Source organism: Pipistrellus kuhlii, unplaced genomic scaffold (assembly GCF_014108245.1).
Source record: "Pipistrellus kuhlii isolate mPipKuh1 unplaced genomic scaffold, mPipKuh1.p scaffold_m20_p_19, whole genome shotgun sequence".
NCBI lineage: Eukaryota > Metazoa > Chordata > Mammalia > Chiroptera > Vespertilionidae > Pipistrellus > Pipistrellus kuhlii.
In genome coordinates, this window is record NW_023425504.1 from 21876305 (window position 1) to 21898753 (window position 22449).

Genomic DNA, 22449 nt, shown 5'->3' on the forward strand with positions numbered 1-22449 from the left:
TATGAGAGTGTCTATTTTTCACATTCATTCAGCAATGGAACATGGTCAAAATTAAATTTGACAACCTGAAAGGGGAAAATGTTAGCTTGATATATATTTTTTAAATATGATTTTATTGAGAGAGAGAGAGAGAGAGAGAGAGAGAGAGAGAGAGAGAGAGAGAGAGAGAAAGAAAGAAAGAAAGAAAGAAAGAAAGAAAGAAAGAAAGAAAGAAAGAAAAGAAAGAAATATTGATGTGAGAGAAAAACATCAATTGGTTGCCTCCCAATTGGAGCCAGGATTGAACCTGCAACCCAGATATGTGCCCTTGAATGGGAATAGAACCTGAGACCCTTTGGTGCACAGGTCTATGATCTAACCATTGAGCACATTGGCCAGGGCTAGATCAAGTTTTTACATTTATCTTTTTTTTTGGGGGGGGGTGGTTAATAGCTTTATTGAGATATAATTCACATACTATACAATTAATCCACTTAAGGTATAAGAATCAATGCATTTTAATATATTCAAAGATTTGTGTAACCATCATGACAACTGATTTTAGGACATTTTCACCACCACAAAAACAAACAAAAACCCAGTTTGCCCTGGCTAGGTAGCTCAGTTGTATATTACACATTTTGCTGATCTGACAAAAAATAGGTATAATTTTAATTGATTTACAACAAAATAATAATAATTATCTACCTTTTTTGCTCCAAAGTGGCTTTAAAAAATAAGGTACCTATACTTGTATATAAGGATTTCTGGTATCAAGAATTAACCAATCAGACTCAACCCTATATTTTACTTTAGTGATCCTACTATGGATGCATCACTAAGGGAAGTTTCTGCCAAACTGGAAGTTCTGGAGGCCAATGATGAGGGTAAGTAACTCAATAAAATCTTGATAACTAGAACTAGATTTGTTTACTATGTTTAACAACTCTAGAAAAGAAAATCAAATCACAAGCAAACAAATTCATATCAAATTTCTAATATTAGGCTCAGTCCATATTTACTTCTTAGTCTTTTAACCTCTGCATTTTCATTTCCAATCTGATACTCAAAAGTTTGCCTGAGGCCCTGCAGTCTTATTTGGGGATGGTTAATAGGTTCTACTTACTAAGGCAGGGGAAGTATTTCTGTTTAATCGGGGAAAAAAATCAGAGCAGCCCATGATCAGAGAGATTCAACTGAGGTTTTAATATAGTTGGTAACCCAGATTTAACCAAGTATAAATGGGGGATGGAAAGAAAAGATGCCACCATAGGCTTCTGTTAAATAGGATTCAGTTAACACTTTTATTATTGCAAAACTTACTCAGCTATTTATAATTGCCTAAATTATGGCGCAAACTATGAGTGATGGGTGTCCATGAGTGACAGAAAGGGAGGCAAAAGTCACTAAACAATGATAAGTTTTATTTTTATAAAAAAAGAAAAAGAGGAATCTAAGACATGAAATGAGATACTGAACTTAATTAACCGGGGAGTTCCCTTTTTAATTACGCAACCTGTAATGGGAGCGTACTCTTTCACTAGGACTTGTCAGTACGTCACGCCCGGAGGACGTAATTTCATATTATTATTATTTTTTATTTATACTTAATTAAAATAAATTATATATATATATATATATATATATTTATTTATTTATTTATATATAAAGCACAAAGGAAAATACAAAATTACAAAAAAATAGAAAAGAATACCAACAAAAAAATGGAAACATCGAATTAAAAAATTATAAATTTTACAATTATAAAGATTATAAAAAATATATACCGTCTCTCTCAGGGCGCAACATATATTTCCAGGACGTATTCATACGTCCTACCCGTTCCCGATATTGTTTACATTTGATGTATTTATAGGTCCCGCTCGGTTAACAGGTTAAAGACAAAACTGATTTTAACAACTCACTGAGTTGTTCTCAATTTTTGCTGCACTTTCTTAGTAGTGTATGGTGTAGAAGGCCTTGGTATGGAAGCACAGAGAGAGGGGAACCTTTTGAAGGCTTCCTGGAGGCCTGACTTCACTAATGATGTGGGGTGGAGGATACTGGGCATGGTGCATGGATCTTTGAGGAGAGAGTTTGGGTATTCATCTCTGTGTCACCATTGTTTAGTATTGGGCCTCAGAGAGAGTGATTAGACACTTAAAATATATACCAAATGAAATAAATACATGAATGATAGGCCCCCTCACCTAGGCAGCCCAAGCACTAGACCAACTGACCTATCTTTTTGTATATGAGCTAGACATAGGCCTACAAAAGAAGATGGCAATGCAATGCAGCTTGGTGAAGAATGAAGGCAAGGAAATGCCCAAGATTTTTTGTTCTTAATCCTCACCTGAGGATATCCTTCCATTGATTTTTAGAGAGAGTGGAAGGGAGAGAAACATCGATATGAGAGAAACATCGATATGAGAGAGATACATTGGTTGGTTGCTTTCTGCATGCACCCCCACCAGTGCCAGGGATTGAGTTTGCAACCGAGGTAAGTGCTCTTGACCTGATTCAAACCTGGGACCCTTCAGTCTGAGTGACTGTGCTCTATCCACTGAGAAAAACCAGCCGGGGCCCTAAGATTTTTTTTTTTTTTAAAGTCTAAACATTTGGGTACATTTTTAGTATTAGTCATTGCTAGCCAGAGTATAAGGTGGTTATTGGGAGGTTGAAGGGCAGGAAAGCTAGTTAGAAATGTTTTCTTTCCAAGCAGCAGTGCAAGAGAACAAGGTTACCATTATGTGATGCATTTTTAAAGCTAAGTTCAACTTAGATGAGCTGCCTGTGTGCATGGTGGGTAAGCAAATATACAATCTAGCAGCAATGATTCCATCATTGGATTTAATGGTGTTTTCTTCTCTAGGGGGGTAAACCTTACTGCCATGGGCCATTTTCTGGCATGTGACACACTGCAGGCCCTCATTGGATGAGGATTTTGAAAGCTACTGCCTGTTTGAGAATACATAGTCCTTAGGCTTGGATAGGGAAATGAATGGCTCAGTTATAGAAGTCCAGATATCTGTCAGCTCTCAGTTGTCAGCTCACTGACCCACCACTGCTGTACCTTATGGAGCATAAAGTACCCAGTGTATAGGTGACCTACATAAACATTGCTGGATACAAGTGTGAATTTTGACCCAAATCTGCTGTATAGGTCTATCTACCATTACACTTTTAGCAAATCTTAAAACCAACCCTCACAGGACTCAGCTGCTGGCAATTTAAAGGCATCCCTTTACAAAGAAAGCTTGAAAGACCAATTTATACACTTGAATACATGGCAACTATCTCGGATTCCATTAAGGACTCAAAAGTAACATAGCATTTGGACAGTTCCCAGCTCACACCCAGGGCTGGTCTCCATACATGGAGTCTGATGTGGTTCATGATGGGGAGGTCGCCTAATCCAGAGAAGGCTTAAGACTTGGCATCTTGCAGCTTGCCTTGCACTGTGCTACTTGTTAAAGAGATTTTAAAGAGGGCCTGCCTACCTTGATGAGGGGACAGTAGCTAAGATTTAGAACTATATCTTATTCCTTTCACATGATACCCAAAATGTACAAGTACTTGATCTTAATAAATATTTGTGGAATAGATGAATGGACTAATTAGTGTGCAGACTAGAGAACATTCAGATACAAATGCTCTTTTAGTGCTAACACTCAAGTTTTAGGTATGCAGAGAGAAATGTGAAATTGAGAGAAAAGTGAAAGCCTAGTGAGTTAGGCCCAAACACCACACAGAAGCTGGGGCCTGAGCTTCTGCACTTACCAGCAAATCAGATACTTTGTCATACCAAAAAGTTGCCAGGTCCATTCCAGGTCAGAGCACATGCCTGAGTTTCAGGCTTAATCCTCAGTAGGAAGCAGCCTATCGATGTTTCTCTCTCTCCCTCTCCCTTCCTCTCTCTAAAATCAATTAAAAAAACATATTTTTTTTTAAAAAAAGAACAAACCAGCCCTGACTGATTTGGCTCAGGGGATAGAGTGTTGGCCTCCAAACTGAAAGGTCCCAGGTTCGATTCCAGTCAAGAGCATGTACCTTGGTTGCAGGCATTCCTAGTAGGAGATGAAGGAGGCAGCTGATTGATATTTCTACTTCTCTATCCCTCTCCTTTCCTCTCTGTAAAAAATCAATAAAATATATTTTAAAATAAAAAATAAAAAACAGAACAAATCAAATGAATGGTGCTGTGGTCCCTGGTAGTAAAAGCTAAGATCTGCCAGGCACCTGGGATCATAGTCCTTCTTCATATCACGGAGACCCTATTTTCTCTCTTGCCTTCCCTTCCACCATCACACTATGTATCACTTTCATTCCTAACTTCTAGGAAAGAAGAAATCTAAATTTAAAGCCTTCAAGAATTTTTTTGGCAAGAAGAAGAGAAAAGAGCCTGAAGGTATCCAGAGAAGAAGCAGCAGCCTGAAACCAAGCTCGTCCAACAGCAGTATCAACGACTCTTCTCTGAATCTGGTTCAGGAAGTTCAACAACCTACGTTTAGGTAATCTCTGGGGGGACTGGTGTGAGGGGGTTAGAGGGGGATGGGGACAGGGTAAGGGGCAGATTGCTAGACCCAGGTCCCCCTTTGGTAGCCAATGACGGATGAGCCTTTGGTTCCAAGGACTTTTGGCCTCCATGACTGTGGAGGCTGGGTCGATGACCATTGTCAATGCAGCCATTTCCCAGTCCCCTTTCTCTGTGCTCATGTGTAGAATTGTCCTCTGGGCTGCACAGCTTAATGGGTTGGAACATGGTAAATGCAGACCCCATTCCCTAAGAGCTCTCGGTGGAGGGTGCATTGATCAAGGAAACTCTCCCCTGTCATAGCTACAAGAACTTGAGAAATGGGGTCTACCACATGAGCTGTAGGCCTTTGTTTTATAAGGTAATAATAGCCTACATTATTCAGGAAGCTTGGTCTTGTTTGCTTACCTGGCCCTCAGACTGCAGATCTGTGATTACTGGGTGAGGGGAGCTAGATCTCAGAATGCGTGAATAAAGTATCAGTGAAGCCATCTAGCTGAGTTGGGAGTATAAGTGTGAAGTCACTGTATTAATGTAAAAATGAACAAATAAATAAGCAAGCAAACAAAGAACCCAAATCCATTTCTCCCTCTATTCCAGGAGTCTAGGGGAAATGTTACAACTGTTCACAAAGGGATGGGGAAAATTGTTTCTGCCCCTGCCACCCCTATTCAAAGTTTCATCTGTGATGCCCCATTTTCCACATCATATTGTGGAAAATCTGGATACCCAGTACCACCAGCTGTTCCTAGTTCAATTGGATCCCCCTCTATGGAGTTCCACTTGGGCCTGTTCTCCTGACCTTAAACTCTAGACTTATATGAACTCTCCACAGAGCTCACCTGTGCTGCTTCTCATTCTCTTAAGGCTTTGCTTAGTGGTGATGGGACAGTTAGCAAACATGTTATACTGCCCCCTAACAGTTAGCAAATAAATGTCCTTAAGAGGACCTTAATGAGTGCAATGAATATGAAGAATTTCAGATAGCTTTGCTAATGGTAGAGATGGTTTTGGACAGGGGCTGTTTCATACCTCACAAATGATACCATTATAGACCATGGCTTTATAGCTCTAAATAAGACTAAGACAAGCCCTGCTAAAAACAGAAGGGGGTGGGGTTGGGAGGGAGATTTGGGTTGACTCTATGCTGTCTCTACAGATTGGCAAGGGCTGCCTCCACTAAAATTGTATATTTCCCACACCGAAACCAATTTGGTTCAGTGGATAGAGCGTTGGCCTGCAGATTGAAAGGTCCCAGGTTCGATTCCAGTCAAAGGCATGTACCTTGGTTGCTGGCACATCCCCAGTAGGGGGTGTGCAGGAGGCAGCTGATCGATGTTTCTAACTCTCTATCCCTCTCCCTTCCTCTCTGTAAAATTGTATATTTCCCCTTCTTACTTGCCCCTCCCCCTCCAAAATGGTCCATTTAGTCTGCCACATTCTCCACACTAAGGTGTGTGCAGGTGCATCTCTCTGAGGTGGGTGGGGAAAGGAGGGAAGGAGAAAGTAAGAATGAGAAGGAAAGGGAGTGCATATAAGTGCATGAGCGAGCTCATACATGAGTAAGGGCGCTTTTCTAAGGAACTGAGATAGATCTTTATTTTGCAAGGAGCATAAATTAATTGAGTATAACATGGGATGTCTGAGGATCACTCCTGACCCCAGTTTCTTGCTTAAATGTTATGTGAATTTTCTTCAACTATAGTCTACATATTGAAATCCAAGAGTCACTTGCTTGTAAATAATGTTGGGTGAATGATTAACATGTGATTACACAACATCTCCAGCAGTAATTAGTTCTGTTGTCACATGATGTGACTTTCTGCAGCAGTTATAATGCATGCAGATGTTCCACAGATGCTAAGCCACACCTCAGCCTTGTGCATTTGTTAATCGCAGTGACTGGTGAATGCACACATTTACTAGGCCTATTCAGTATAAATTTAAAATTACGGTAATACATATAGAAAACTTTTCTGTGAAATTAAAATTTTTATACATTCATAATTTTAATTACACAAACATGTCTACATAAGAAAAACAGGTAAACTAATTTTTCAATTTTTAACATATGCATTTGGAAAACCTAACTTTGTAATATAACAGACTTTATGCTTTAACGGACATCCCTTTGCTTGAATTAGTCCATTATATTGAGGTTTTACTGTAATTTTTATGAAATCCATTTATCTATTTTTTCTTTTGTCGTTTAATCTTTTTTGTCATACCTAAGACATTGCCAAATTCAGGTCATGAACATATATCCCTATGCTTTCTTCTAAGTGTTTAAGCTGTCATATTTAGGTTTTTGACCAATATTGAGTTAGTTTTTATATACAAGGTGTCCCAAAAATGTATATACATTTTGAATATTATAAAGTCAGTGTTTATGAACATACAGTTCATTAAAAAAATTAAAACTATCTATAGAAATGAATAAGTTCTTTTGTCAATATCTGTTTTCAAACAGATGACTGTTCTGGTCCAGGCACTACTGATAATGAAGCAATGGAATCTCAAGCATCAGGAATCATTTTGTTCAGTATTTGTGTGCACTCAATTCATTGACTGTTGCCAGTTTTATAATGCAAACTGTATTTTTTATGAATCCCTATAAAAAAAGTCTAATGGCACTTTAGGATGAATTTTCTTTGTTCAAAACTTAATATGGCTTTACCCATTATTTAAAATCAGTTAAACCTGAAAAAGAGTGAAAATTAAGTGAGTTATCAGCTGTTCAAATGTGTATACATTTTGGGAGGATACCCTATATATTGTGAGATAAGAGTCCAACTTTATTCTTTTGCACGTGGCTATCCAAGTGTCCCAACTAAGTATTATTTCCCCCACTGAATGGTCTTTACACCCTTTTTTAAAAATTAATAACCAGAGGTGAGTGAGTTTATTTATGGATTCTTAGTTCTATTCCATTGATCTGTGTCTATTCTTAGACCAGTGCTAAACTGTAGCTTTGTAGTCAGTTTTGACAGTGGTAAATGTGAGTCTCAAATTTCTTCTTTTTCAAGGTTGTTTTGGCTATTTTTGTTCTCTTGCATTTCACTGTGAATTTTAAGATCAGCTTGTTCATTTCTGCAAAAAAAAAAAAAAGTTTAAAGGTAGCTGAAATTTCATTTAATATCTCATGAACAACTTTCTGTGTTAGCATTTATGCATCTCCACACTCCTTCTGTGATGTCTTTTATAGGCCATACTAGAGGCCTGGTGCTCGAAATTCGTGCTTGGGGTAGGGGGGGTGGGGAGGGGATGTTTCTTAGCTTCACCCTCTCCAATCTGTGACCCCTCGAGGGATGTCCCTCTCACAACCCAGGACTGCTAGCCACCCAACTGCTCGCCTGTCTGCCTTCCTGATTGCCCCTAACCGTTTCTGCCTGCCAGCCTGATCACCACCTAACCACTCCCTTGCCAGCCTGATTGATGTCTAACTGCTCCCCTTACAACCTGTTTGCCCTCAACTGCCCTCCTCTGCTGGCCTGGTCACTCCTAACTGCCCTCCCCTGCAGGCTTCATTGCCCCCAACTGCCCCCCCTTGCAGGCCTTCTTGTGGTGGCCATTTTGTGTCCACATGGGGGCAGGATCTTTGACCACGTGAAGGCAGCTATCTTAATCTTGTGTGTTGAAATGATGGTCAATCTGCATATTACTCTTTTATTAGATAGGATAGAGGCCTGGTGCATGGGTGGGGACCAGCTGGTTTGCCCTGAAGGGTGTCCCGGCTCAGGGTAAGGGTTCCCTTGGGGCATGGGGCAGCCTGGGCAAGGTTCCTGTGGTGGTTTGCAGGCAAGCCATGCCTCCACCCCTGGCAACCCAAGTGGAAGCCCTGGTATTTGGGATATATTTATCTTTTAAAATTGAAATTTTGTAGCCTGCAGTGGAGGCCTAGACTAGCCAGGGCAGGTGGAAAGCTTGGCTTCCTCTGTTGCCGGGGAAACTCAAGCCTCCCTCCTGGTCTCTGTGAAGGCAGTCATCTTGGTTGGGGTTAACTTGCATACCTGCTCTGATTGGCTGGTGGGCGTGGCTGGTGGGTGTAGCAGAGTGATGGTTAATTTGCATATTACTCTTTCATTAGGTAGGATTATAGATATACATGTGTCTTTGGTTCCTATGGCCCTTGGGCTGCTTTTACAAGACTGTTTCCTTTTTTTCTAGTGTCAGGAGAAGCATGAGCAAATCCTTGTCCCATGAAAGCATCTTCATGTTGGAGTCTGAGCCTGAAAGCCCAGGACGTAAAATATACCCCTCTCCAGAGCTCCAGAGTGTCAGATCTTTGGAGGTAATACTGGACTTGAATATCAATGCCTATTTGGACTGCTCTTCCTCCATTTCTTATTCTTACCCCACCACAAAAAGGAGGGAAGAATTTGGCCCTACTTCTCCGCTGATTATACCCCCATAGGGCTCTTGTAAATATTGAATGAGAGAATGTACTTTATAGGATTTGCTTACCTAGTGCCTGGCACATAGTATTGACTAGTGTTATCATATTCACTCCTTTGACACACCCAAAAATTTAAGTATTATGACAGTGACATCTCACTGTTAATGTGCAAGTATTCCAACCTCCATGTTTTTTCTTTCTTCCACAGAGATCTGTTTCCAGAACTCTGTCTATCACTAGCAGCTTGCATAGATCTGTTTCTGGATCTCTGCTTGGAGTTATGCCCCATTACGTGCAAAGAAGAGGAATCTGGATTGGAGGCTCCAAGATCACTGAGGTAATAGAGTAGAATTGTTCAAAGTATGGCATCTGAGTCAAATAGACATACCTATACTTGAATTCTTGATCTGCTACCCATTGGCTCTGTAACCTTGGACTGATTGCTTAACTTGCATGAATCTTCCTTTCCTCGTTTACAATGGGTATAATATTAATATCTACCTCAAAGGGTTGCTTGTGAGGATTGATAAAGACTCATAGAGGTTTAAGAAATTGCTCAGGATCTCCCAGTTAGTAAGTGATAGACCTGGAAATCTGACCCAGTTATGTTGACTTAAAAACCCATAGTCTTTCCATTAGCACAGTCTCTAAGATGCTCAACTTTTTTGTACCTGTTTCAACAGAGAGAAGGTTACATAATTTAGTCTTCACAAAATGCAGCATTGGAATTCAATCCCCAGTCAGGGTACATAGAATAATCAACTAATGAATGCATAAATAAGTGGAACAACAAATCTATGTCTCTCCCTCCTTCGATCTCTGGGAAGGCCACACAGGGAAGAGACCCTTCTCCACTGGAGAGCTGATTATTCTGTATTTGGAAAAAAGTTACTTGGGTTTATTTTTTATTGATTGATTGATTTGGGACAGGGAGGGAGGGAAAGACAGAGAAAAGGCTATTGGTGTGTGAGCTAAGGCTATTGATCTTTCGTTTGAATAGGTGCTAGAAGTGAAAACAGGGAGGTAGAAGATTCTTTAGCATGTTTTTAAACTTTTGGTTCTTAGTCCTTTAACCATTAAGCAATAAGAAAACACCCATAATTCTGAGGAAAGTATCTAAATTTTAACTTTTTTCCTTTTATACTCCTCCTTAACAGATTCCACCACTGCGAGCACGCCATTCCAACATCGACCTTACACAATCTGACACAATCTCACAGGACTGTGAAGAAATCTTTTCTGATGATGAGTCACCTGAGACCCCAAGAAAGAAGGATTTTCCACCAATGTTGACAATGAAGAAGGTTAGCCCTATCCTAAGCGGCAGGTTGTGTGGGGGTAGTGGTAGGTGGAGCACAAGTCAGAGGCATAGTTTCTTCTTGAGTTTTATTTTCTCCTGCTGTAGCTCAATACTAGGAAGATTTGGGGGAACGAGAGGCCATTCTTGGTGTTTTATTTACATGATGATTTACATTTTCTATCCAATTCTAAAAGCCAAATAATTAGTCTTTAATTTATAAGCAATAGAAGGCAATATCTGAACAAAATTAGTTTCCAGATGTTATCAGTTATTTCAGGAAGAAAACAATGGAGATTTTGATGGAAGTAAAACCTCTACAGATTTAAATTCCAAAATCTTAAGGTTAGAGAATGTAGTATTATTTGAGAGACATATACCCATATGAAAAAAATTCATTTGACATATGAGAGGGCATGCATGTGTATTTCATATATCTAAGTTTGTCAATCAAATAATATTCATCAACAATTGGAATGAATAGATTGTGCCCATATCAACATTTCTATTCTCAAACTAATACATAGTTAATTTAATTTTGTTATTGAACGTGAGAGAGCATTTAAAGTGAAGTAGAATTTTAAACAATTAACATTGGAAACTAAAAAGTAAACAGAAAGGTAATTTATAATGAAGATAATTGGCCAGTCAGCAAAAAACTATGTTTTGATGTTAAAAGATTCTATAGAGAGACGTAGCCTTCAGTTAGATATGCCAACCAAACCAAACCAAACCAAACAAAATACCAATTAGGTTAGGACCAAAGGTAAAGCACAGACTGGCATGGATGCTCACTGATTCATGGATTTAGGCTATGATTATAAGTTGTTGTTTTTTTCCTGCAGAATACAGGAAATCAGATGACTTAGGACATTTAGTCTGAATTGATGGAAGGATTGAATTAGATAATTTTTTAAAAATAGATTTTATTGATATTTTACAGAGAGGAGGAAGGGAGAGAGATAGAGAGCTAGAAACGTCGATGAGAGAGAAACATCGACCAGCTGCATTTTGCACACCCCCTACCGGGGATGTGCCCACAACCAATGTACATGCCCTTGACCAGAATCGAACCTGGGACCATTCAGTCCGCAGACCAACGCTCTACCACTGAGCCAAACTGGTTTCGGCAGATAATTTTTATTGAAGTAAGATTCACATAACAATTTTTTAAAAATAAATCTTTATTGTTCATATTATTACAAATGTTCCTCTCCCCCACCCCCCGCCCCATTGCTCTCCTCCACCAGGTTTCCACCCCACCCTTTGTCCTTTCCCCACCCTCCATTGTCCTCATCCATAGGTGCACAGTTTATGTTCAGTCTCTTCCAACATCCCCCTCTCCCCTTTTCCCCAAGAATCATCAGTTCACTCCCCTTCCATACTTCTGATTCTATTATATTCACCAGTTAATATTGTTCATCAGTTTTTTTTAATTCCCTTGGTTTTTAGATTCACTTGTTGATATTTATGTATTTGTTGTTCATAATTTTTATCTTTATTTACTTTCTCTTCCGAAAGAACCCCCTTCAGCAATTCATATAATTCTGGTTTGGTGGTGATGAACTCCTTTAGTTTTTTTTTTTTTTTTTTTTTTTTTTTTTAATTAGTGAAACTCTTTATCTGGCCTTCAATTCTGAGTGATAGCTTTGCCGGGTAGATTATTTTTGGCTGTAGGTTCTTATTATTCATCACCTTGAATATTTCTTGCCATTCCCATCTGGCCTGCATGGTTTCTGTTGAGAAATCAGCTGACAATCGTATGGGTGCTCCTTTATAGGTAACTACCTGCTTTGCTCTTGCTGCTTTTAATATTCTCTCTTTGTCTTTTGCTCTTGGAATTTTAATTATGATTTGTCTTGGTGTGGTCTTCTTTGGATTCCTTTTGTTTGGAGTTCTGTGCGCTTCCTGGACTTGTAAGTCTAATTCTTTCACCAGGTGGGGGAAGTTTTCTGTCACTATTTCTTTCAATATGTTTTCGGTATCTTGCTCTCTCTCATCTTCTGGGACCCCCATATTTCTGATGTTGGTTCGCTTGAAGTTGTCCCAGAGGTTTCTTATATTATCATCAATTTTCTGGATTCTCTTGCCTTCTTGCTTCTGCGGAGAAGTGTCTTCTGGCTCTTCATGTTCCAAATCTTTGACTTGATTCTTGTGATCTTCCATTCTGTTTTTAGGACTCTGTATAATATTTTTTATTTCAGACAATGTATTCTTTATTTCTTGTTGATCCCTTATTATTTCTTGTTGATCCCTTATTATTTCTTGTTGATTCCTTATTAATTCTAGTTGATCCCTTTTCATATCCTCATAGGTCTTATTGCCCTTTTCTAGAAAATTCTTGAAAATCCTTATAAGCGTAGATTTGAACTCTATATCCAGTCGCTTTTTGTCCTCCATTTCTTTCGTTTGTGATCTGTTTCCTTGTCTCGGCATTTTTGCAGCTTCCCTGAGTTGGTAGCCTTAAAAGTCTCTGTGTTCTGCTTGGATGGTGCAGGGTTTCATGGTGGAGCCTACAGCCTTGGCTTCTGTCAGCCATGCCCTATGCAGCTCCTGAGTGTCAGTATTCCCCAGGGTCCTTTAGTACTCGCTGCAAGCACCTCTGAGAGAAAGGTGCCCTCGATTTTTGCCTGCTACCAAACAGTCTAGGCTCTCCCCTGATGAGCCCGGAATTGGGGTTCAGTTCAGTTGGAAGTGGAGTTGGAGGTGGCGTTCAGAGCAATCTGGAGCTTTTGTCTCCTTCCCGCCAGGGCAATCCAGCGGCACAGCCAACCGCCCGTTCTCTGCCCGCAATGTGAATGCCTCTGGACCTCCTTTTGCCGCTCCCTTGGGGTTCCGCCTTACAGCCCAGCTCCCTATGGATGAGCCTGGGTCCCCGGGGTCTGGCCTAGAACTGGGGTTCAGAGCAGTCGGAAATGGGGCCCAGCACAGTCTGGAGCCTTTGTCTCCTTCCCGCCAGGGCAATCTGGCAGCAGAGTCAACAATCCATCCTCTGTGAGCGATGTGCACACCTCCGGGAGCTCTGTCTTTTTCCACTCCCCTGGGATTCTGCCTCACAGCCCCGGCTCCCTCTGTTTGAGCCTGGGTCCCCAGGGTCTGGCCTAGAACTGGGGTTTAGCGCTGTCAGGTCTGGGGTTCAGCACAGTCTGGAGCTTTTATCTCCTTCCAGCTAGGGAACGCCAGCCAGGCACTCGGCCTCCCTCCTCTCTGGCTCCGTCCTCTCCGTGCGCTGCGTGTCTCCGTACCTTGGGCTTTTACAGCTCCTCCGCGCTTCCTTCTGGTTTTCTCCTTGCTTCTCGTTGTAGAATTTACAGTCAGTTGACTTTCCTGTAGTTCTGAGTAATGTCCGTTTTATATTTTAGTTGTATTTTATTGAAATTGTTGTGTGCGGCTGTAGCTAGGTGTTTACCTTTGCAGCCATATTGGATTCTCCCACATAACAATTTTTCATATTAAAGTTGTATGATCCCTTGGCTTTTTTTTTAATAAAGTGAATAGATTTTAATATATATATATATATATATATATATATATATATATATATATATTATTGATTTTTTACAGAGAAGAAGAAATAGGGATAGAGAGTCAGAAACATCGACGACAGAGAATCATCGATCAGCTGCCTCCTGCACACCCCCCACTAGGGATGTGCCCGCAATCAAGGTACATGCCCTTGACCGGAATTGAACCTGGGATCTTTCAGTCCCCAGGCCAACGCTCTATCCACTGAGCAAAACCGGTTTCGGCTGATGCCTTGGCTTTAAGTATATTCACAACATTGTGCACCTATCACCACTATCTAGTTCCAAAATAGTTTGTTTCCCCCAAAAGGAAGCCCCATACTTATTAAACAGCCACTCATCATTCTTCCCTCCTCTCTGGATGTGTCAATTTTGCATACTTCATATAAATGTAATCATACAGTATGTAGTCTTTTGTGTCTGGCTTGTTTCACTTAGCATAATGTTTTTAAGGTTCATCCATATTATAGCACACTAGAGGCCAGATGCACAAAATTCATGCATGAGGTGGGTCCTTCAGCCCAGCTTGCACCCTCTCCTAATCGGGAACCCCTCAGGGGATATCTGACTGCTGGACTGCTGGCTCCTAACTGCTCACCAGCCTGCCTGCCTGATTGCCCCTGAGCCCTCTTCCTGCCTGATCTCTCCTAACCACTCTGCCTGCCTGCCTGATCACCCCTAATTGCCTCTGCCTCGGTCCCTGTTACTGTGGCTTCTTCCGGAAGGATGTCTGGAAGGTCCTTCGGCTGTCTGGTCTAATTAGCATATTACACTTTTATTATTATTGATATGAATACTTAAGTCCTTTTTATGTCTGGGTAATATTCTACTGTATGGATGTACCATGTTTTGTTTAGCTATTCATCTATATCTGCATACTGGTTATTATAAATATTGCTGCTGTGAACATTCATGTATATGTTTTTGTTTAAACACCTGTTTTCAATTATTTTGGGTATATACCTCAGAGTGGAATTGCTGGGTCATATGGTAAGTCTATGTTCAGCTTTTTGAGGAGCCATTAAACAATTTTCCCTAGCAGCTACCCAGCAGCTATGGATGAGGGTTTCAATATATCTACTTGCTGGACAACTTTTTTCATTTCCCTTTTCTAAAAAAAAAGAAAAAAAATAGAAAAAAAAAGAAAAAAAAAGAAAAAAATAGTCATTCTACTGAGTATGAAGTGGTATCTCATTGTGGTTTGATTTACATTTCTCTAGTGACTAATAATGTTAAATGTTTCTTGATGTGCTTATTGATCATTTGTGTATCTTCTTTAGAGAAATGCCTATTCAAGTTCTTTGCCCATTTTAGATTTTGTTGTTGTTGTTGAGTTGTAAGAATTCTTTATATATTCTGGATAGTAGACTCTTACCAGATATATAATTTGCAAGTATTTCCTCCTATTCTGTGAGTTGTCTTTAAACTCTATTCAAGAGAACAAAATTGGTCAAAATTTTAAACATTTTGATAAGGTTTAATTTATTCCTTTTTTGTCTTTTGGTACTTATGCTTTTGTGTCATATCTAAGAAACCATTGCTAAATCTAATCATGAAGGTTTACCTGGATGTTTTCTTCTAAGACTTTTAGCTCTTATATTTAGGTCTCTAATCCATTTTGAGTTATTTATATATGGTGTAAAATATGGTCTACATAACTTCATTATTTTGCACATGGCTGTCCAGTTATCCCAGCACCATTTGTTGAACAGTCTATTCTTCCTTCAATTTAATGGTCTTGTTACCCTTGGCGCAAATCAATAGATGAATGGGTTTATTTCTGGGCTCTCAGTTCTGTTCCATTCCTTATGGTAGTACTATGCTGTTCTGATTACTGTAGCTTTGTAGTAGTAAGTTTTAACATTTATTTTATTTTTAATTTAAAATTTTTATTGATGAGAGAGATGGGGAGAAAAGAGAGAGAGAGAGAGAGAGAGAGAGAGAGAGAGAGAGAGAGAGAGAGAGAGAGAGAGAGAGAGAGAGAGAGAGACTTGTTGTTCCACTTATTTATGCATTTATTGGTTGATTCTTGTATGTGCTCTAACTGGGGATCAAAACCATAACTTTGTATCATGATGATGCTCTATCCAACTGAGCTATCTGGCCAGGGCCAGGTGTATTGTTGACTGAACTATATTATTTTACTGGGTCTAGAAACATGACAGAAGGAGGAAAATACTAAAATGTGTTTTATTTTTCCAAAGAGCAGCCTTATTCCAATTAACCACAAAGGAGTGTCCAGCACCCCTATCAACCAGTGCTATGGACCTCTTCCCCTAGCCTAAGGCCTAATCCTGATTCCTCCTCCAGAAAGATTCTAGGTTAGTAGGCACCAGGCTTGGCACATCTCACAGATGTTGAGGTGAAAGGACCTTATTTAACTCTAGCTATTAACCAGAAGTTGTCTGTGCCAACCTCCCTCAAAAACACAGGAGAAAGAATGAAAACATTTGACATTGGGTACATAGAAGGTGTGTTGGTTCTCAGCATGCAGGTTGGGAGGAGGTGTGGGGAAGGAAAAGTAGAGAAAGGAATTCCATTTCCTTCCCTCAGTTTTCTTTCAGAAACCTGCCAAAAAAGGATTCATTTTGATTTCCTGACTATCTCATAAAATCCTATGGTTGGCTCCTGTGGTAACTTTTCTAGGATCCTCCTAACCAATATGGCTGAGGGAAAAGGTAGGGCCTTAGAAAGAGCCCTATTTCCCAGAGGGATTTCAGATATTTCTGGTTCCTGCTTTAAGGGAACTGGTGGTTAAGCACCTGATCTTTAAAGGGGCTTCTGCTAACACAAATATCTGGAGATTCTTAGGAACAAGAGGTTCTCTGGGGGTGTATTTTTGAGGAGTGAAAAATGCTATGTCAGGAATCCCAGGGGATACTTTTTTGAAGCTCCTATAGAGAAACCCAACTGGGAGCTCCAGGATCAGATAGTTTGCAGAGGTGGAAGCCAGCCATAATGAGGACAAGGTGGCATGCTCCATATCCACACCATTGGGGGTGGGAGCACTCAGTTTCTCAGGGTGTTCCCATTAGTCTTGTATCCATGAACAGTAATATACAGTAAGTAAAGGTGGTGTGTTGTTTATGTAAACTTCGCTTACAGGCAAGCCCTCTTCCAATCTTATTTTCTTCCCTCCACTGAGCCCTCTTAAAAAAAAAAAAAAAAAAAAAAAATATATATATATATATATATATATATATATATATATATATATATATATAGTTGATTTTTTTACAGAGGGGAATTGAGAGAGATAGTTAGAAACATCAATCAGCTGCCTCCTGCACACTCCCCACTGGGGATGTGCCCGCAACCAAGGTACATGCCCTTGACCGGAATCGAACCTGGGACCTTTCAGTCCACAGGCCATGCTCTATCCACTGAGCCAAACCAGTTTCGGCATCCAATGAACCCTCTTATAGAGAAATGAATGCTGATGGGTTTTACTGACACAGATTGTGCCTTCATCCCAATCAGCCCCTCCTGTTAATAAAATAGGAGCACAGGACAAGAGAACATGCACACCCTGTCACCTTGTAAACTTCATTAAGTGGTTGGACTCCTATCCAAAGGGCAAAGAGGAGCCACTGAATACTTTCTAAACAGAGATGCAACCTGAACTTCTTGTTTCTTGTTTTCACCTACCAGGAAAAAATCAGAAATTGTGTCCCTTGCCACTAATGAGCCTATTGACCTGAAGTGTCAATATTACTGTAGTAAAAAGGGACAATTGTTTATGAAGGATTTCTGCTTTAGGAATTCTTCAGCCAGAGGGATGTCCAACTTTGGAGACCAGTGATAGCGTACAGAATTGACTCGTTTCTTTTCTTCCACTTTCTTCAGAGCTCCTTTGAGCCCCCATCTATACCCATGCGTACACAGTCCTTGACAACAATTGCCACGCTCACCTCTCCCAGCAGCCCCCAGCTATCCGTTAGTTTCAGCACCCCAGCTACCTCCCAGGGCTGTTTGGATTCTTCAGCTGCTCGACACAAGATGGCTTTAAACCCCCGAAAACAAAAGAAGTACCTTCAAGCGACTGTAAGTCCTTCAAGAGGCCTGGGAATAAACTCCTATGTGATTAAGGATGAGTTCCAAACTTTGCAAACTGCACCTAGGGAAGTGGTGTGATTTGGAGGATCCATAGCCTAAATTGGGGTAGTGAAGTCGAGGGCACTGTCCCAGGATTGACACTCCCAGAGAGGTGACCAAACTTAAATCTAGTGATTGAAATGTCCTATGCATGTGGAACTTACATAAAAGAGACTGAAGAAAATAGAAGCAATAACCTAATTTCCTAGAAACTGCTTGTATTAGCATTAGCATCAGGAATTCACTCAACCCTCTTTGTAGAGGATATTCAACCATAGCCCAAAATTATGTTTCTTTTAATTATTAATCAAGTAAGACCTATGTGTTACAAATTGCAGCACTGTTCCACTCATTGGGACAACTCCAAGCATTCAAAACTCATCTATTAACCTAAACCCCCAAAGATCTCTCAGTATCACATTGATGTCACAAATTACTGTTTTATGACTTTCAAGCAGGTAGAGCTACACTTAGTGAGCCAATTCTGTTAAAAACATAGCCACAGATCAGATTCAGAGATCTGACAGTAAGGAAAAGTATCAATTGATAGCAGAGAGGGGCCATTTAGTACAGGGATCAAGAACCTTGCCCACCTTTATAAGTCCCTCAGGGCCACACTGTATCATAATCCAATGTAATAGGTCATGTTCATTATTTGCCCAAGTCATCAAGAAAAGTTAAACCATGTTCCCTCATCTCTGTTTAGGAAGGTAGGGAAGTAATGTCTTTGGGAAAAATTTTTACTAAAAGCTAAGAATTAAAATATGGTAATGTTTATAAGGATATGCAGTTAGCTGGAAGATTGATTCACTTAGGTCAAACACCTAATTTCTCAGTGACTGTGGGATGCTGGAAACCAAATCTTATTCAGCTGGGAAAGAGATGTTGACAGGAAGCCAGGAAGGCTGGTCAACAACCTCAATTGCTTTAAACCTTTAGTTGAGATTATGTTAAGTTGAAGCAGCTGTTAAGCCTCAATAAAAGGGGATGGCAGGGCCAGAGCAGTCGTAGTTCTCCCACTAGAGTTGGACTACCGCCTGGCCCCCCAAGTCGCCAAATTAAATTTCTTTAAGTCTCTTCATTTGTGTGCGGCCCTTCTCCAGAAGCTGAACCCTGAATTGGAACTCTTTCTACGCCGGCTAGGAAAGAGAGTCCTATATCTGGCGCCCAACGCGGGCCGTGAAAGAGACTCCAATAGTGGGCTATAAGTAAAGGGCTGTAAATCAAAGCTGAAAGAGTCTAAGTGATTTCATAGTTTTAGTTTTTTACAGGAAGGAAATTAAAGGACAAATAGTTGCCCAAGGTCAAACACCTTATTGGTGGCAGATCTAAGGCCAGAACGTAATCTTTTGACTTCCAATCCAGTACTCTTTTTACGCCACCATGTTGCTTCTTGATTAGACATCTCAATTTAGCTTTAGAAAAAGAACAAATACAGCTTGAAAGAATAGTAGGCAGGGTAGCAGGTCCCCCTGGGCCTCTGGTGGACCTGAGAGAATTTCCTTGGTTCAGTGTCAAGCAGAGGATGACCAATTTCTATGCACTAAACCCTGTATATGCATTATCATCTTGACACTTCACAAACCTGGGAGATGGGGAATGTTGGTTAAGGGAAACTTAGTGTGACCCTTCTGACTTCCTTCTGCATCGCCTAATTGAGGAAAGACCTGGGTATCACTCTTTTAAAAGGCTAGAACATCTACTTCTTTCTTGTGACTTTCTACCTGATACTCAAATGAATATAAAAGGGTACAGGATCATATATGACAGAGAAACTGCTGCCACTTACTCCCTCCTTTAGAATTTCTTAGGTCTTCAAGTCCCATAGGAGGTTTCCCTTATCTCTAATTTATAGATGTGGACACGGAGATTCAGATAATAACTTGCCCAGGGATCTATAGAGCGCAAATGATGGAGCAGAGATTTGAACCCAGGTCTCTCTGACCACATTTACTCAGAAGTAATTTTGAGCTGCGCCTGAATAGGCATGTCAAGTGGGAACATAAAAAGTTGTATTTTTGTCTTTAGATGCATGTCATAAAGGCTTATGTTAAGCAAATCCTGACACTACTCTGACAGGGCTACAGCTGCACTGTAATTATCTGAAAACCTCGTTTATTCTCAACCAATTTTAACCCCTTCAGTATAAATGCTGAACATCTCTTTCTCTCTTCCTTCCCAACAAAACCCTGATCCTCTTTCTTCTTTTGAGCTGGAAAGACATAATTCATGTTCTCACTAAATTCCTTTGGGATGAAAAAGCCAAACAGGATTTGAATTTGGCTCCCAGGTGTGATGAAGCAAATTTAATAATTTCAATGTTGCCAAGAATATGATTGTTGTCAGGCACAGCACCCCATTTTCAGATTTATTGCCCAGCAGTGTGTTTCAGTGGTTTCCGGGGTATTTTAGAAAGTTCTCTGTAGCATATCTCTCAGAGATTATAAGCTTCAAATGTAGGTGAATCACTTCTAATAGATAAAATGATCACCAGGTGATGAATGCCATTGGAAATAATTTTCATTGTTAATGGTATTGTTGTGTTCCCATCAGAGCCATTTGGATATCAGAGATATTTTTTTTTCTGATCCCCGCTTCCCCATTTGGCAACCATGCAGGGATGGGTGAGCACTTTAGTCTGATTTGAGCTCTTTCTTCTCTCTTTTAGATGAAGTCAAAGCAGGAGGATCCAGGCCTTCCACTGGTTTCTGGAGAGAACACCAAACCAAAAGCAGTTACCCAAAAGAAGCTCAAAGACATTGCAGGTTGGCACACTTCACCCTCACCCAGAATCATGTACTATGAGCTTAATTGCACAGTGCTATGTGATGGGAGTTACCCAGGCCAGCTGTCCATGGTCCTCAGAGAGCTTTCAATTTAAGATGCATACTAATATGGTTCAGGTTTCTCCATCTACTGCTTAACTAATACAATTGTCACTTGCAGGGGATTTAGGTAAAGGCTCATACTGATCCCTCTTTTGTCTAAATGAATTTACAACCAGAGGTGTTTTGTGTTTGTGCGTTTCTTCAATCCTCTCTAACTCTACATGCTGAATTTCTTAGTGAGCCCAGATATTTGAGAGCAGCCAATAATTTCCCTTCAGCATTCCCCCTCAGCAACAGAACCAGATAATAATTACAGAATTGGCCTAAAACTAGTTTTTAAAAATATATTTTTATTGATTTCAGAGAGGAAAGGAGGGAGAGAGAGATAGAAACATCAATAATAAGAGAGAATCACTGATTGACTACCTTCTGCACTCCTCACACTGGGAATCGAACCTGCAACCCAGGCATGTGTCCTGAATGGGAATGGAGCTACGACCTCCTGGTTTATAGATTGATGCTCAACCACTGAACTGTGCCAGCCAGGCCCAAAACTAGTGTTTTAAAGTTGCTTTTCTCTTCCTGTAGAGCAGTGGTTCTCATCATGGGGTACATGCCCCACAGGGGGGCAATTTGATTTTAAAGGGGGCAATTTGATTTTTAAGAGGGGAAATTTGAGAATGAGTTATTAACAGTGAACATTTTCATTTCTTATGGTTCTAGGGGCTTCATATACAGTATATAAATATATATTGTGACATATTTATGCATTTCAGTTCTATATTATATGTTTTGAAACTTTATTTGCTATTTTTTCGTATCACTTCATATTATTATTATTTTAAACAATTTCTTAATGATTTCTTCCTCAGTACTTCAACTATTCTTTTGTTCTTTTATTTTTCTCTTTCGTGGATGTCATGTTCTTTGGAAGCTTGTTTAGACCAAATTAATGGCCTTATAGACTTCCTCCACATGAATAGAAGTTCACTTTTTGAATAATAAAAATTATATGTCATGGGGAGGGGCATCAGGATTTTAGAGATGCCTAGGTGGGGCATGGCCAAATAAAGGTTGGGAACCACTGCTGTAGAGAGAAAAGGTCTTGCATTAACAGTGAGATCAGTTTCCATATCCATGGGCTAAGAGGGCTAGGGCAGCTGCAGACAGATGTCTTTTATAGCTGACACCCATCAAATCCCCAAATAATACCATGGGAGTGAAAATCTCTCTGTGTGTATATGTGGATGTTGGCTCCAGCTGATGGCAGCCTAATTTCAAGCAATACTTGATAAAACAAAACCTCAGTTCCATAAATTAAGTCAAAAAATTATTTCATGTTTTTCCACAAAAGAGTTCAAAGATAGGATATTCCTAAACAAAATTTTTTATGAAAACTAACAAAATTGTTCTGCAGAGAGAAACAGAGAGAAAGAAATTAGTAATTCATTTTTACTTTCCTTTTATTGTTTTTTTCATATTTACTTTTAATATTTGTCCTTTTATGCACAGAGGATAGAACTGACTCAGTGTCCATGGGGGCAGATACTGATTGTATTTCCACATAATGGGAATAGTTTGGAGTGCATCCAGCTACCCTCAGTGCTGTATGCTGGTGGAGCTAGGGATGCAGTATATGATGGGGGATGGAAGACAGTGAGGGCCCTTCCACATGGGTATCAAGCTGAGTTCCTTAGTAAAAAAAATACAGTGAGGAGTTCAGCTGGTGTAGTTCGGTGGTTAAGCATTGACCCAGGAACCAAGAGGTCACAGGTTCGATTCTCAGTCAGTGC

The 22449-nt window shown here is 40.1% G+C and overlaps 1 protein-coding gene across 1 annotated transcript in view; it reads left to right on the forward strand.

Annotated features, from left to right (window-relative positions):
- Window positions 1–805: 805 nt before the first annotated feature.
- Window positions 806–22449, forward strand: part of KIAA1210 (KIAA1210 ortholog) — a 30946-nt gene continuing 9302 nt past the window's right edge. Inside the window, exons 1-7 of the mRNA XM_036443225.2 lie at window positions 806–866; window positions 4322–4493; window positions 8684–8807; window positions 9121–9249; window positions 10070–10216; window positions 17580–17777; window positions 20497–20593. Coding sequence (XP_036299118.1) covers window positions 806–866; window positions 4322–4493; window positions 8684–8807; window positions 9121–9249; window positions 10070–10216; window positions 17580–17777; window positions 20497–20593 — 928 coding nt within the window. The remainder of the gene's footprint in view (window positions 867–4321; window positions 4494–8683; window positions 8808–9120; window positions 9250–10069; window positions 10217–17579; window positions 17778–20496; window positions 20594–22449) is intronic.